The sequence below is a fragment of the Danio rerio genome, chromosome 13 (genome assembly GCF_052040795.2).
Source record: "Danio rerio strain M-AB ecotype USA chromosome 13, GRCz13ab, whole genome shotgun sequence".
Lineage (NCBI taxonomy): Eukaryota > Metazoa > Chordata > Actinopteri > Cypriniformes > Danionidae > Danio > Danio rerio.
The window spans coordinates 33767019-33782445 of NC_141033.1; the positions used below are offsets into that span (position 1 = coordinate 33767019).

The window sequence follows — 15427 nt, forward strand, 5'->3', positions numbered from 1 at the left end:
TGCCATTTATACTGTGACTGAACTGTAAAAATTTAATTCAACTTGAGGTCAATTTTCACAGTATTTCATAATGTCTTTTCTTTGGGAGAAAGTTTTACTACTTTTAGTTTGGCTGCAATTATATATATATGTATATATATATATATATATATATATATATATATATATATATATATATATATATATATATATGTGTGTGTGTAAATATATATATATATATATATATATATATATATATGTATGTATGTATATATATATATGTATATATATATATATATATATATATATATATATATATATATATATATATATATATATATATATATATATATATATATATATATATATATATATATATATATATGTATATGTATATATATATATATATATATATATATATATATATATATATATATATATATATGTATATGTATATATATATATATATATATATATATATATATATATATATATATATATATATATATATATGTATGTATATATATATATATATATATATATATATATATATATATATATATATATATATATAAGAACAATCATTTTAAGGTCAATATTATTAGCCTCCTTAAGAAATACTTTTTTTTCCATTTGCTAAACATTAAAACACTGTTGTCTAATTGCTTGCCTAATCAATTAACCTTACTTGCCTAATAAACCTAGTTGAGCCTTTAAATTGCACTACTGCAAAATAACTAGTCCAGTGGTTCCCTAAGTGGGGGTCGCGAGACATTGAACATATTATTAAACTATTAGAACTACCATATTTCATCCATAACCTACAGAAGATAAAATACTATTTGGTTACATATTTAAAAAACAACATGGAAAAAAAAGCCATCAGCCTTTCATTTTTTTCCATTGGATTGCAACCCCTGGGTTGTTTTGGTTATATTAATGACACAGCAATGTTGTCAGATGCAGCAGATTGATTTTATGGCATAATGTTCAACTTTGACACCTATACACACTCACATACATTAAAAAAAGGCCACAACTGAACATGGAGGATGATCAAAATCTCCTTAACAAATTAATAATGACAGAAAAAAAAGGTTGTTAGACTGCTGCACTTTTTTGTGCTGTTAATATGCTCATGTGTATTTAGTTCCTATTGGTGTTTGTGCACATTGTGTGCAATGTTTGTATGTTTATAACCACCTTCGAGAATAGTGGGGGTTGTGAGTAACTGGAATTGTTATTTTGAGGGTCGAGGGCTTAAAAAATTTGGGAACTGCTGACCTAGTTAAATATTATGTACTGTTATCATGGCAAAGACAAAAGAAATAAGAAAGGAGTTATTGACTTATAAGTAATGAGTAAATGAGTTCTCTCTGTTAAACGACACTTGGGAAATATTTTCAAAAGAATGAAAATTTCAAATGAGGGCTAATAATTTGGACTTCAATGTGTATATCTGCATAGTTTGTGATTGAACAGTAGCATTTTGGTGAGGGGTTTATCATCAACTGCCTTAAAAATTGAGTCAAATAAACGTAGTGAGATTCTTTGTTTCAGCTTAAGATGTTGAGTTTCACAATATTCAACAAAACTCAACATCTTAAGCTGAAACAAAGAATCTCTCTAAGTTGAGTTGACACATTTTCAAGGCAGCTGGTGAACTTAAGTTTATAAATGTAACCAAGTGAAACGTTTTACAGTGAAAATTTTGAAAACACCTTACAATAAGGTCTAATTTGTTAATATTATTTATTATAAACTATTGGACATTATATTTTTGTTCACAAATAAACTACAAACAAAACATTTTACAGAATTTATTAACTTGTAAATCTTATAACACTAATGTTAACAATTCAAACCACATTGTGATGTCTAACCAAAAAATCTCACATCCTGAATACTGATCTGTCTAACCTGAGCAAATGGATCAGTTTCCATCACTTTATACTAATGTTTTAATTCTAAATCCAATAAAGATTTCTGTGCAGTACTTTAGAAGGCCTCAGTGTTTAGTTTGCCTAAATATCCCAGTTTCTCTGCCCCTCTTCCTGTAGAGCTGTATCCTGCAGGTGGAGTTCACCAAGCCTGATCGTGGTGGGCTGGGCTTTGCACTGGTGGGCGGAGTCAACGGCAGCACACTGAGAGTGAAGGACATATGCTGTGGGGGCGTGGCTGAGCAGGACGGTCGTCTTCGAGTGGGTGACATCCTTCTGGAGGTGTGTGTCAATCTTTTGCTCAGTTAACACATTTACATGCACAACTAATATGCTGATAACTTAAATCAAATCAAGCTTATAAAAATCAACTGAAATAACCCGTTGTCATGGTTTACATGCAAGACTTTATTATTACATCAGAATATTTTCCCCTGAATATTTAAATTTCTAATCTTACTAAAGATAATCTATAGGAAGCATTCTGTATATGTTGTTTTTAGATTGTTTTTTAAATAACCAATATTCAACGTCCCGGAAACGCAAATTTTATGGTTGCAAATAATAATTTAAGAGTAACCATGAGAGAACGTTCTCTATAGATGTGTTTTCTTTAAAATAACCACCCTACAATGTTCTGGGATTGTTATTTCATGGTTATCAAACAAACTAAAAAGAATGTTGACGTAAAGTCAGTTTTTGGTTCTTGAAAAAATAATAAACAGGAACCAAAAACATATATTAGGGGAACATTAAGTGTTTGCTGTTCTGTCACATTCGCAAATCCACACTTCAATAATGATGACAGAAAACATTTCATTGCATTGCTAGGTGAAGTTGGAAAAGGCAAAAATCTAGTTGTGACATAACTTATTCTGATGAAGTAAAAATAGGTTGGCATGTTTACAAGATGTGCACATGCTTTGTTAGGTTATGAAACATAATCAGGTTCAGAACATGCAAGCAAGTAACAAGTAAACACAGATTTTTACATCAGAGCTGTGTGTGTGTGTGCAGGTTAATGGCATCATTGTATCAGGACTGAGCCATAGTAAAGTTGTGGATATTTTGAGGAAGGCGGAGGGCACGGTTCAGCTGACGGTGTGTAGGGACATCCTGCCCATGTCCGCCTGCTCTGCTTCCAACTACCCCACTGAGGCCCATGGGAATTTCAACACACTGAATTCTGCAGGTCAGCAAACTTGATACGACCCGCTCCGGGTATCCCTCCTGTACTGGGGCATCTATTACATTAGATTGACTGCAACATTAAAATATAATATAATTAATGATGCAGTCAATCTAATGATGTGTTTCTTCTAACACTTTTTATAAGTAAGTACCAGGACGAAGTGCTATAAAAAGCAATACCTTATAAATAGTGTATTGTATCAATAGTTATAAACAGTTGCATCCTCAATATATAATAATAAACCAGTATTTAGATTTGATCAGTTTTTACATTGTACCTAAACTCTAAATTAAAAAAAATTTGTAATACATGCTTTTCAAAGGTTTGATAAGAGAAGGATTTATTAATGAGTTTATAAATTTTTTATGAAATTTTTACTTTAATACTTTTTCAGCACAGATCCTTTTAGTTGAATTAAAATGACAATGAATGTTTCACAATATTTCTATTTAAAATAATGAAAAAATAAACTTAATTTAGAAATCCTTAATAAATGTATTACTTTCCACAAGTTGTAATAAGCTGCAAAATACTTGATAACATTTACAATGATAATAAGTGTTTATTACAATAATTTTAGGTAAAACCTAAAGATGATGGCAGTTTAAAAAATTTTCTATTTTATCTATTTTCTATTACAAAAAATATATTTAAAATGTGTATAAAATTTTATCCATCAATTTAGATCCCTAAACATTTGAACAGTAGCGTATGTTACAAATATTAATTTCACATTTTTTCATCATTAAATTAGATATTGTAATTTGTAGGATGATGATTAACTATGATTAATTGTTATACATAAAAATCTGATAAACAAATTAAAATCATTTCAACATTGTTATATGTGATACCATTTGTCATGATTAGGGATTAATCACTGGACCGATGCTTGCTAACCCCCACAGGGTTCCGATTAGAGAACTAGAGTCAGTAGTAGATGAAATATAGCTTTAATGATTGCTCAAATGGACATATGTAAGGTTTTTAAGAACAAACTTGATACGACCTGCTCTGTAATCATTAATAAAATATAATTAAAAATGCAGTTAATCTAATAATGTCTTCCTCATAACACTTTTTATAAGTAAGGACCAGGAGGAAGTGCTATTCAAAGCAATACCTTATAAATAGTGGATTGACAAAAAATAGAAAATAGAACAATAGCATTATCGATAGATAAATCAGTGTTTAGATTAGATCCGTTTTTAAAATTTTAACAAAACTTTCAAGAAATATTTTTCATGCAAAATATGTGCTTTTCAAAACTTTAAGAAAAGAAAGATTTATTTTTAATAATAAATGCTTTAATACTTTTTCAGCACATATCCTTAAGCTGAATTAAATTGACTATAAATGTTTGACAAAATTTCTGTTTTAAATAATTAATAAAACACGCTTATAATAACACTCTTACAATTATAATAAGTGTTTATGGGCGAAGCAGTGGCGTAGTAGGTAGTGCTGTCGCCTCACAGCAAGAAGGTCGCTGGTTCGAGCCTCGGCTCAGTTGGCGTTTTTGTGTGGAGTTTGCATGTTCTCCCTACGTTCGCGTGGGTTTCCTCCAGGTGCTCCGATTTCCCCCACAGTCCAAAGACAAGTGGCACAGGTGAATTGGGTAGGCTAAATTGTCCGTAGTGTTTGAGTGTGTGTGTAAATATGCGTGGATGTTTCCTAGAGATGGGTTGCGGCTGGAAGTGCATCCGCTGCGTAAAAACTTGCTGGATAAGTTGTCGGTTCATTCCGCTGTGGCGACCCCGGATTAATAAAGGGAATAAGCGGACAAGAAAATGAATGAATGAATGAGTGTTTATTATAATCTTTTCTGAAGGTTCGTGAAACCTAAAGATGATGAAAACCTATTTTCCATTACAGAAAATACTTGTAAAATATAAACAAATTTGAATAAATGAATCCGTTTAATTAAATAAATTCATGTATTTATTGATATTTATGGTGAGCATATGACTTTTTTCAAATCGTCTTTAAACATTTAAACAGTAGCCTATGCTTGACATCTTTCACCATTTGTCATCATTAAATTATATAAAAAACAATTTAGGAATATATTTAGTGTGAATAATTATAATAAATTATTTTAAAAATTTGATAAACTAATTAAAATAATTTTGAAAATGAACTAGTTAATCATATTGTTCAGTTTTCATATTAGCCAGTCTTTTAAACTGAAAAAAAACGACACACGTGGCTCTTGTTAAAAACCGAGATATTTAGTTTTGAGGTTTTCATCGTCCCCTTCTGAGATGATGCTTCTTTTCTTACAGCACAAACTGAAGCACATCCAGATCACGTGTCTTTCCACTCAGACTGTCCTGAATGTGAGCAGGTATATGTTTTTCACTATCATTTCTAAATGTGAGCGTGTACATTACTACACTGAGATGATGGCTCAATCTAGTAAATTACAGATTTGAAGATGTCTGTGACAAGTTCCAGCACCTAAAGAGCTTCTCCATGAAATTAATTAGCAAGCACCGCCTACAGAGGAAACTCAGATGACAGTATGTTAACTCATCACATGTCTCCTCTTTCTCTCTCTTTCTCCTTTTTCTTTCTGTCTCTTGCCTGTAGGAAAGTCGAAACTGTACACCTACCTGTCAGAGGTGTTGTCCGTCTCTGGGAGTCACAGACATGCTACAAGAAAAGTGAGTGTCTTTAATTATCTTCCTAACTTTTTGTTAATCCTTCTGCCGTATAACATTTATCACTACGAGTGCTGAGGGAGGATTGTACAGTAGGACACCTGAAAGTTTGTAGCATGCTCTGAATTAACTGACACTTGGTCAGACATGAAAACTAGCAAATACTCATACGTTTATAACATGTCGTAACTGAAAATAAGTCATGAGGACTGAATTTCATTGAAGTTTTTGTTTTATTCTGTTTGTGTTTGTTTTTTTCTTAACCTAGCTCTCACAGGGAACCGCCACAGGGAGGCGCTAAAGAGTCATTAATAAAATACAGGCCCAATAATAATCACAGCTTTGGCTCCTAGTTAGGCTGGCCTGCGTGCCGCACTTGTTATAGTACGCAGCACTTGCAATTAGCAGCTTTTTTACATTTTAGGTGGAAAAATCGCAGGAAAATCAGCCTTGCATGATAACAGGCCCCGGAACGTAGCAATGTGGTCAAGGTCTCTGCTCATTCCTGCCCCGTACCCCCTTCAGGACAGACCCCCAGAAGCAGCATCTAGAAAATTCTGCCATGAAAACAGAGCACAGCCAGTCGGACGGCTGGAGCAGTGACGAGGAAGAAGATGGTGACGATGACGACTGTGCTTCCCAGCCTTCGCCTCCAGAGACTATACCTCTGACAGGTAAATGAGACTACATTATCTTTTGTGTGTGTCTGTGTGTCTGTTTTTTTAACATAAATTCAAAGTCTTAGTAATAATTAAACGAAGTTAACAATGTACACACTCATTGGCTACTTTAGTAACTTAGGCCTACAAGGTTGGACCTAGAAATGCCTTGCTGTGGAGGTCATTTGAGTATAGTGAACTTTTATTCAAGTTGTTCAATAAACTACTAATTATCAATAATTAGTAGGGTAACGTTAGTAGTTTTAGGTATTGGTAATTAGGTATGTAGAATTATAAGAAGTAATGAACAGCCAGTATATTAATAGTGGGAATTGGTATTTAAATTAAAGTGTACCAACAGGGTTCATACGGTCATGGAAAACCTGGAAAAGTCATGGAATTTTGACATCGCATTTTCCAGGCCTGGAAAAGTTTTGGAAAAACAGAAAAACCCACAAAATTTTGGAAAAGTCATGGAAATTAGTTTTACAAATATTTGTTTACTTGAATTAGTGCTGGGATATTGGAAAAATCTGATATTACCATATTTTGTATTTCTGTGATATATATTGCGATGTGGTTACAATTTCACCAGATGGTTCATTTAGATTGATTAGGGCGAGGATGGATACATGCTTAATTGTTTTTAATGCTAAATTCTGACCTGACCATTAGTAATTTATGAATATGGAAGCAGAAATCAAGACTTGTCAGACCAGACAAGTTTTTTCCAAGTTTCACATGTCCGTGTGAACTGTAGACTTGATTGATGTTCTCAGCTGAAGGAGTGGCTCTAATGTGCTCTGCTACTGTAACCCTGTTGCATCAAGTTTCAATTTGTTGTGGATTCAGAGATGTTCTCTCTCAGGTGTGGTTAATGACCTATGAGTGGTTACTGTTACTGTCACAACAGAGTTACGCTTGTCTTTCTGTTAGCTTAACCAGTCTCAACAAGTCATTTATGTAGCTCCCACAGCCATATTTCTCCTTTTTGAACAATTTTCTGTAAAATGTAGAAATAGTTGAACTGTATGTGATCTTTTTCTATTTAAATCAGCATGTCTGACAAAGTTACTGAAATTAAAAAGTTACTTACAAAGTCACTTAAATCACCCTTTCCACCATTCTAGCCACCCATCCATCTATATATGCAGTTAAGATCAATCATGTCATCTAAACTAAAACAATCTGCAATACATCCAGGTCGGCCAATCGTGTCAGAAGAGGAGCTTTCCAGTCTTGCAGTGATTTCTCCTCCTAAGAATGGGCAGTACACCGGCTCCAGGGTCAAAGCCCTCATCCAGGCCCTCGAGCAGCTAGAAAAGCAAGATCTGGTCAAAGAGTTTATGGTAAGTTCTGGTCAGCATCAGTATAATGTATATATAAAGCATATAGCACATTACTTAAAGCAATAGTTTACCCACAAATAACACATTTACTGACCCTCAATTGAGTGAATGAGTGAATTTTTGTTGTTGTTGTTGTTGAACATGATTGAAGGTATTTTGTTGAATGTTGATAACATGTAGCCATTCTACAGTGGTGGGAAATGGAACTTAATGGCTTCCAGTTTCCAACATTCATTAAAATGCATTCAAAAGAAAACTTAAATGTGTTTGAAACGAGTACATTATGACATAATTTTTAATTCTGTGTGAACTGGCCCTTTAAATATATTGAATGTTATGGTTTTATAGAAGCAGACACATCTATATATAGTTTTCAGAAATATTATTTTGGTTTATCGTTTTGAAGGTAACTTAATGTCTGACATTTAATGATACTATGGCTGTTTTTATAGGCTTTGGAGCATTTAAACCCTTCAGACAACTGCCTGGTTGGAAAAGCACCTGAAAACCGGGAAAAGAACAGATACAGGGAAATCCTGCCTTGTAAGTCCCTCTGCTTCTCCCATAATCCACCAAAAACTCTCCTTAGTTTGGAGTTTTATTGCTGTTTTACAGTTTGTAAGCCTCAGTTCTCATAAAAAAGATTTTTGGGTGTACTTTTTCACACCATTCTGAAACCACATGGACCACACACTGTACACAAATTCCAGGAAGGTCTTACAAAAAAAATGCAGATGTTAACTGTAAAATGAATACAAGCTTGGTTTTTGATGGTAAATTAAATAACATTGTCCTACTGTATATCATTTTAAAGTCACAGTATACAGTTTTATACTGTAGCAAAACAGAATAATTCATTACATTTAAATGACTATTGTCCAATGAACAATTTTTTTTTTGTGAAATATTATGCAACACTGTAAAGCCAATACAGATGATGATTCTGTGTCAAAAAGGACTAATTAGTCAAATTAATAATTCAATAAATAAATCAAAACTCTAAATATCAGTACTTTATATCATAACATATTCAACCCAGGCTCATTCTGAAAATGTAGTCCCGTGGACATTTCTGGAGACCGCGAAATACGTCCCGGGAGGTACGTATTTTTGCAGTTTTTGTTTTTGCGAATCCACAAGAGGCCGATGTGTGCGCTTTTTCGTATCTCGAATGTCTCTCGTGAGTGCCGTTCATGCCCACGTTGTTCTCGCGTCAACCCACCAGAGGCCGGTGTCTGACTGACTGAATGATTGACTGCGCGACCGGCCAATCGGCTGACCCATCCGCTTCCTTCCCTAAACCCAACCAGTTTTACCGATTGACCCGCCCACCCGCTCACTTCCCTAAACCCGAGCAACAATTTAGAAAAGCCATCTAGTAAAGAAAATCCCTCATCTGTTTTTTTCACCACGTTTTTGGATTTCACCACCTTCTCACCCTGTTATGAACTCGTTCACTTTATTTTTTTGGATTCTGTTTTTGTCTTACCTGATTTCTGGAACTGCTCTTCCCCGGAATCGAACCCGATCACTGTGGTCAACTCCTCCTCTTTGCATCTGAAGTCCGTCGACGCACATGATGAGCTGACTGGACAAACTGATTGCGGCGGGAAAGCCCTCCACACGGAGGTAATCGGTCAGCCGGTAAGCAAGAAAGCGAACAGCTTCATACCGCCCCGTAGCGTTCGCTTAAAAGAAACTCCCGGGACGTATTTCGTGGTCTCCAGAAACTACATTTTCAGAATGAGCTTGGGTTTAACAAATCATAAATATCATAACAGTCTTCACAGCCAATAACACCGAACTCGCTTTTTGTGTTGAGAGGTTCATGTTTTGAATGGTTTACTTACAGCCATGAGTGTTTTGCGTGCTGCGCCCTGTACGCCTCGCATTTTATTCACAATACAAGCGACTTGTAGCAGCAAAGCAACAAGTCCCTGTTTATTTCAATGGAGAGTGAATGATCTCCGTCTACATGAGCGACAGTGACAGTTGGCGACCAAGTGGGTGTGTCAAGCGACACGACAAAGTTGAGTATCCTTAAACTTTATGCAAATGAAGAGCAACTTTCTTGAGCAACAGCCAATAGGAGCCCAGTAGAGCTCACGTGATCTTCTCTCAGCTCCTGCAGAGGCTGGTAGTATTCTCCATGCTATAGGTGTTTGCAGCAGATCACCCAGAACAACAGGCAGCTATAAAGTCGCTGCTAGTGTGAATGAGACATAAAGCAAAGCGACAAGCTTTTTTCAACGGAGAGCGAGCGACTTCCGGTGACCTCTGTCTGCGAGAGTGATGATAACACTGACCGTTGGCGACCATAGATGTTTACATTAGATGTCGCCTACACTGTTGTTGCCTATTGAAAGGAATATGTCAATAGAGCCGCCATTGTAGTACAGGGTAGCGCTCCTTTCAAATTAATGCAGGATAAAGGTGCAGTGGAGGACTGGTCATCCAGAGCCATAGATAAACACACATATATACATACAGTATATCTACGATCGGGAGTTTTCCAGGTGGTCAGTACACAAATATTTTTTTTAATTACGAAAATTATAATTTTACATTATTTTTCTACATCGATGGATAAGTGAGCTCACAGCATTGCCGACAAAGAGCATGTGTTTGTGTGCATGCAAATGTATTTTCCTACCTTCCTGTTAAATTTGATGTAATTCGTGTCCTGAAACACACCCCTTCTCCCGCTTTCACTTTTCATTCTAACGGAGGGAGCGATTCGTTTGTGAATGAATCTCCATTATGAGCAATTTATTCACTTAAGTAATTAGCCAACAATATTACAGGTTTCTTTCTGTTTTCTTTGTTTGCTCATTACTACATCCGTACACAGCGCTAAAGTCCAGCATCTTCACATTGGCACACTGTCTTAACAAGTAAGGTTGAATGACATTTGTCCTGGGAGCACTGTACAAATGTGGTGGCACTATTGACACATGCTCAGGGTCCGTATGCGATATCTAGTGTATAAATCTTTGGTTGGCGACCTGGTGGGTGTGTCGAGCGAGTTGAGAATTCTTTAACTTTATGCAAATGAAGAGCAACTTTCTTGAGCGACAGCCAATATGAGCACCAGTAGAGTTCACGTGATCCACTCTTGTATTCGTGCTTTAGAACTACACAGACCTGCGTTTGCAGCAGGTCGCCACCTAGAGCAGCAGGCAACTACAAAGTTGCTGCTAGTGTGAATGAGGCATGAGGCTTTAACCGTCTGCTGCGCCTTGCGTTTTTGCCGCTGTGCCCTGTGTGCTTGCAGTTGAAAAAAGTCAACTCTGAGCAGAAAATGCATGTTACGTCACTCACAGCTGATTTAGTTGTTACCTAGTGACATAGTGACAAAAAAGGTGCACCATACTCCTTTTCCTTGTAAACAAAAAAGGCAGTGTGTTGTGCCTCATGTTTTTGAAATGTATAAGTGCACTCTGTGTGATCGGTATCTTAGGGGAGACTCACACTATGTACAGTTGCCTTGAATCGGGCCAAAGCATGCTTGTCCCCTCTCCCGTCTCCCCCGACGACGTGCACCCACAATACATTCGGGCCTGGGCACGCTTACGTCATCGATGATGCGCTGTTCAGTAAGCACTTTCACTCAGCATAGTGGAGATTTCTTTAGTTCTATAATTGAAGTCGTTAAATATGCAGTGACAAGCAGTCAAATATTTCACCAAATAGATTATCCACTTTTGACACTCATAAACAATCATAAAGTCCTCATGCTTACCAGGAATTAGGAGGTTTGCTAAAAGTGTAGCTGTGCAGTGAGGGGTTTGCGTCTTTAATAATCTACGACAGTTTGCGAACTGACAGTTTGCACTCACACACAAGCATACCACGCCAAAGCACAAGTGAACTGCGCTGTGGCCATAGACTGTAAAATATATGGAGCAGTATCTGTGACGTCACCCATAGGTTTCTGAACACTGCTAAAGAATCCACAAGTAGGCGCGGCTAACTGTCGCCATTTTGTTCGTGCATCATCGCACCCACGGCAGGATACCAAACAAGGACAAAGATGCGGAGAGTGAGCAGAGCTACAGACACTTGCTGGCATTTTGCTTGGACCTGGCTTAGACAGACTTTACTTTATGAAAACGCTTAATACTTTATTACCTGTGACTCGTTTGTGTTCTGACCACATGTGCTTGGCTGTACACTACACTGGATCAATTAAGTGTTTAGACCTTTAAAAGCTCTCTAATACATTGAGCCACCAAACATTGTTCTTATGACGTTTTTCTACAGGAGGAAAATGCAAATGACTTAGAAACACTTCAGATATAGTCTGTGTTAGTAAATGCAAGGCTATTGATGAAATCCAGCATAACAATGTATGATAACGCTTCAGATGACTGTTCTAGAGCCTACAGCTAACCAATCTGTCAGATTCTGGAGTGCTTTACAGGTCTAAAGAAAAATATAAATGATAAATTATCTCAAATAAAACAAATACATTTATAGAGAAGGTGTATAAGTATATAACTTTACTCACATGGGAAACAGAGGCCACGTGAATGGTTTGTGAGCACAATTAAGTGCACAAAGCATCCCATATTATCTGATAGTTGTAAGAAATAAAAACCATAAGGCAACTGACAGTATAAAGCCACATAAAACAACACAAAAATGCAGAGTTCAGCAGCTAATCTGCCGGAGTCAGCTGAGGTGAAGTGACTGCGACCAGCGGGACCTAGCTGTCACTCAAGTGGCCATGCCCTTAATTATGCAAACCTAATATAGCCTAATATAAAGGAAACGGATGAGATATAAAATAAATTCACCCCCTCACAGTTGTCATAAAGGGTAATATTAGCTATATGAACCAAAATCGTTCTTTGTACAAGGCTGTAAAGTTGGCCATTCTAACAGTGGGCTCAATTGACATTTGCTGTATTATGGAGCCAGCACTAGCGGAATTTCGATTAATTGCAGTTTCAGTTACTTCCGTATTGGCTTCCCGAAGGAGAGCGGGAGGTTGGCTCTCCAACCGGGCCAGGGCCGGCCAAGTGAACTGTGCCTGAGCCTGATTCAGAGCACTCACACTTCTCAAAGGATCTGGGAAACGGGCCTGGGCAGGGTTCGCATAGCATAGTGTGAGTACGCCCCTAGTTTGGCATATATTTTTAGTAGTATAAGTATTACTCTACATTCAGATAACATGTGCTAATGTCCATATTTTTTTAGAAAATAGAAATATGTTTTTTTTTCTCAAAAATTTCATATTATCAGCGGTATTGTTTTTTTTTTTTTATAAACATCACAGATGTCAGAATTACAGTATTTGATAAATAGAATGTTCAAGTCATGCACACTTGCTGAAAAAAAATCTGTTATGTTAAAGTAAGATTATAAAGTTTTACAATAGTAAAATATCACAATTTGTTCCATTTAAATTTATCTGAGTCACAAATCTCCTGCTTGAATGTGTTCAGTGTTAGACAACAGTGAACGTGACCCTTGTATACATTTACCCATAAACAGTGGAGCACATGACACAGCAATTAAGTGAAATGTAACCAATCCCTGGTTATTTACTCCCTGGTGTCCAACATATTGGATTACATTGCTAGTGTAACCATCTTGGACTCGCTTTTTCACACTCTATCCGGCACCTCTTTGCGGCTTTCCGGATCTCCTCACCCATGAGCTGGCATTTTCACCGTTATCCTGTTTGTACGGACTCAGTTATTTGCTGGTGTGAAATGTAAGGAGGTCAAAGGCGTTGTTTGCCATCATAACAAAGTAACCCTGAAAAAGTCCAACAGGAGATGTGTGACTCACAGATCTGCTTTGACTGTTAATAGGAAACATCCATACATGTGCAGGGTCACTTTTGTTCAAATGAAGGGGTCTCTGTGAACAGAATAGGCACAATACTGTGCTTCATGTGCTGGCGGGAGGGAAACTGGCTGTAGTTTGGCCCTGGAGTGTTTGTTTATTATCATGGCAGCTCACTGGGCTTCTGTTCCCTGAATAAAGCACGCTGGATTGAAAAGTGTGAGGCCCCTGGGACTTAAACCACTGTTATTACTGGAGAGAGTTCAAGGGGCTGCGAACTTCTCCAGGAAGCCGATGCCACCCATTGTGGAGGGCGAATTTACCTACTCCCAGTGACACACGCTTCCCCTGCTTACATGCGACCCCCTTTTGTTTATCTTCTTCTCTTTCTCGGTTTTATTTTTCAGCCCTTTCCTCTTCTGAGCTGTTGAACATGTTTTCACAAGAGCCCCCTTCAGAGAGTTACAACAGCAGTGGCTTTAGTATTCTCTCTGTACATTGCGCACAGGAGAAAACACGCTACTAACAAATGTGACCTTCCTAAAGTGAAGGAAATCTTTTTATTTATTATTGACATTGTTGCATGACACATGAAGAAAACACTTGTTTATTTATTTAATCTGATTTTAGTTTTAAGTACAGTTACTTAAAAATTAAAAACTCATCCATAGACCGATTTCACGCAGCTGCCATTTTAAGCAAGGCTGCGGTGGGAAGAAACCCAGAAGTATCACGGAGTCTGCGCCAGTGTACCTGGCTGTATATCTTATCAACGAAGAGAAAGAGACACAAATTTATCATTTCATCGCTTTCCGAGTGACTCGAAGGTCCTATCTGAATGGATAGTGAAAATAAAAAGGGATATCGGACCTCATTTTCAGCGAAGGTAAATGGCACTAGTCAGCTAACGTTTCCTTTCCCAAACACACATTTTAGATGCCGTTTATCAAACTTTAGCTAATGAAGTGATTCTTTTACTATATAGACTTTCCTGCTAACAATTAAGCGCTGTTGATTGCTATATTAAACACTGCTGATTTGCCATAGTATTCACCAGTCCACACCAGAAACTACTGTGATTGGCCGTGAAGGTCCACTGCACTTCACCAATATGTTCCAAGTAGGGTTGTAACGGTATGAATTTTTTACGGTATGATAATCGTCTAAAACAATACTACGGTTTGACGGTTTCGCGGTATACGGTATGTTACAAATGTTACAAAATAATAGAACAGTGAAGCAAATTTGACTTTTTCCAAATAATATATTTTCAGTTACTATAAACAACACCACTTACAATGAACAAATAAAAAAATAAGAAAAAAATAAATAATGTGTCAAAGTCCAAATAAAGTCCAAATAAACATGGTGCAAATCCTCAGTAAAAAATAGATATAAATATTTACTATACTATAAATAGTTACATAACGAAACTAGATTCAATATGGAACATCCTTAGGTTTTATGTGCCAGCATGGATATGGTTGTCTGTGGATATGGATTTGGATATGGTTGTCTGCAATGCAGACAAACAGCTGCACCTTCATTTGCGTCTTTTGAAAACAGCAAGAGCAGCAGTTCGTCTTTGCTGTGTCACTGTTTTGTCATGTTTCTGTGCTGCTGTGCATGCAAAAGTACTTAGTATGAGAATTATTTCATGCAAAACTTTTTTTTTGCGTTTTATTTAGCCGCGCATAAATGTATGCCTATCTCTCATTCTGTGTTGTTCAAAAAGCTCGTTTTTGGTCCACAAACAAAAGCGAAACCTATGCTTATTGGTTGTGATATAGCGAGTTTGAACCAATCTGGGCATGGAGGAGGGACAATGCATCAATGTATCATGTCTGGT

At 36.6% G+C, this 15427-nt stretch overlaps 1 protein-coding gene across 20 annotated transcripts in view; it reads left to right on the forward strand.

The window, feature by feature from the left end:
• ptpn20 (protein tyrosine phosphatase non-receptor type 20) overlaps window positions 1-15427 on the forward strand; it is a 71575-nt gene that overhangs the window by 39365 nt on the left and 16783 nt on the right. For 10 of the 20 annotated variants that reach the window (XR_015506077.1, XR_015506080.1, XR_015506078.1 and 7 more), the window contains 7 exons: window positions 2040-2201; window positions 2937-3111; window positions 5397-5458; window positions 5704-5777; window positions 6199-6448; window positions 7637-7782; window positions 8235-8325. Coding sequence is in view for 10 of the 20 variants with exons in the window: in XM_087279505.1 (XP_087135631.1) it covers window positions 2040-2201; window positions 2937-3111; window positions 5397-5458; window positions 5704-5777; window positions 6300-6448; window positions 7637-7782; window positions 8235-8325 (859 nt within the window). In the remaining 10 variants the exon portion in view is untranslated. The remainder of the gene's footprint in view (window positions 1-2039; window positions 2202-2936; window positions 3112-5396; window positions 5459-5703; window positions 5778-6198; window positions 6449-7636; window positions 7783-8234; window positions 8326-15427) is intronic. The other 10 variants (XM_087279505.1, XM_087279511.1, XM_087279508.1 and 7 more) reach the window with 1 other exon arrangement.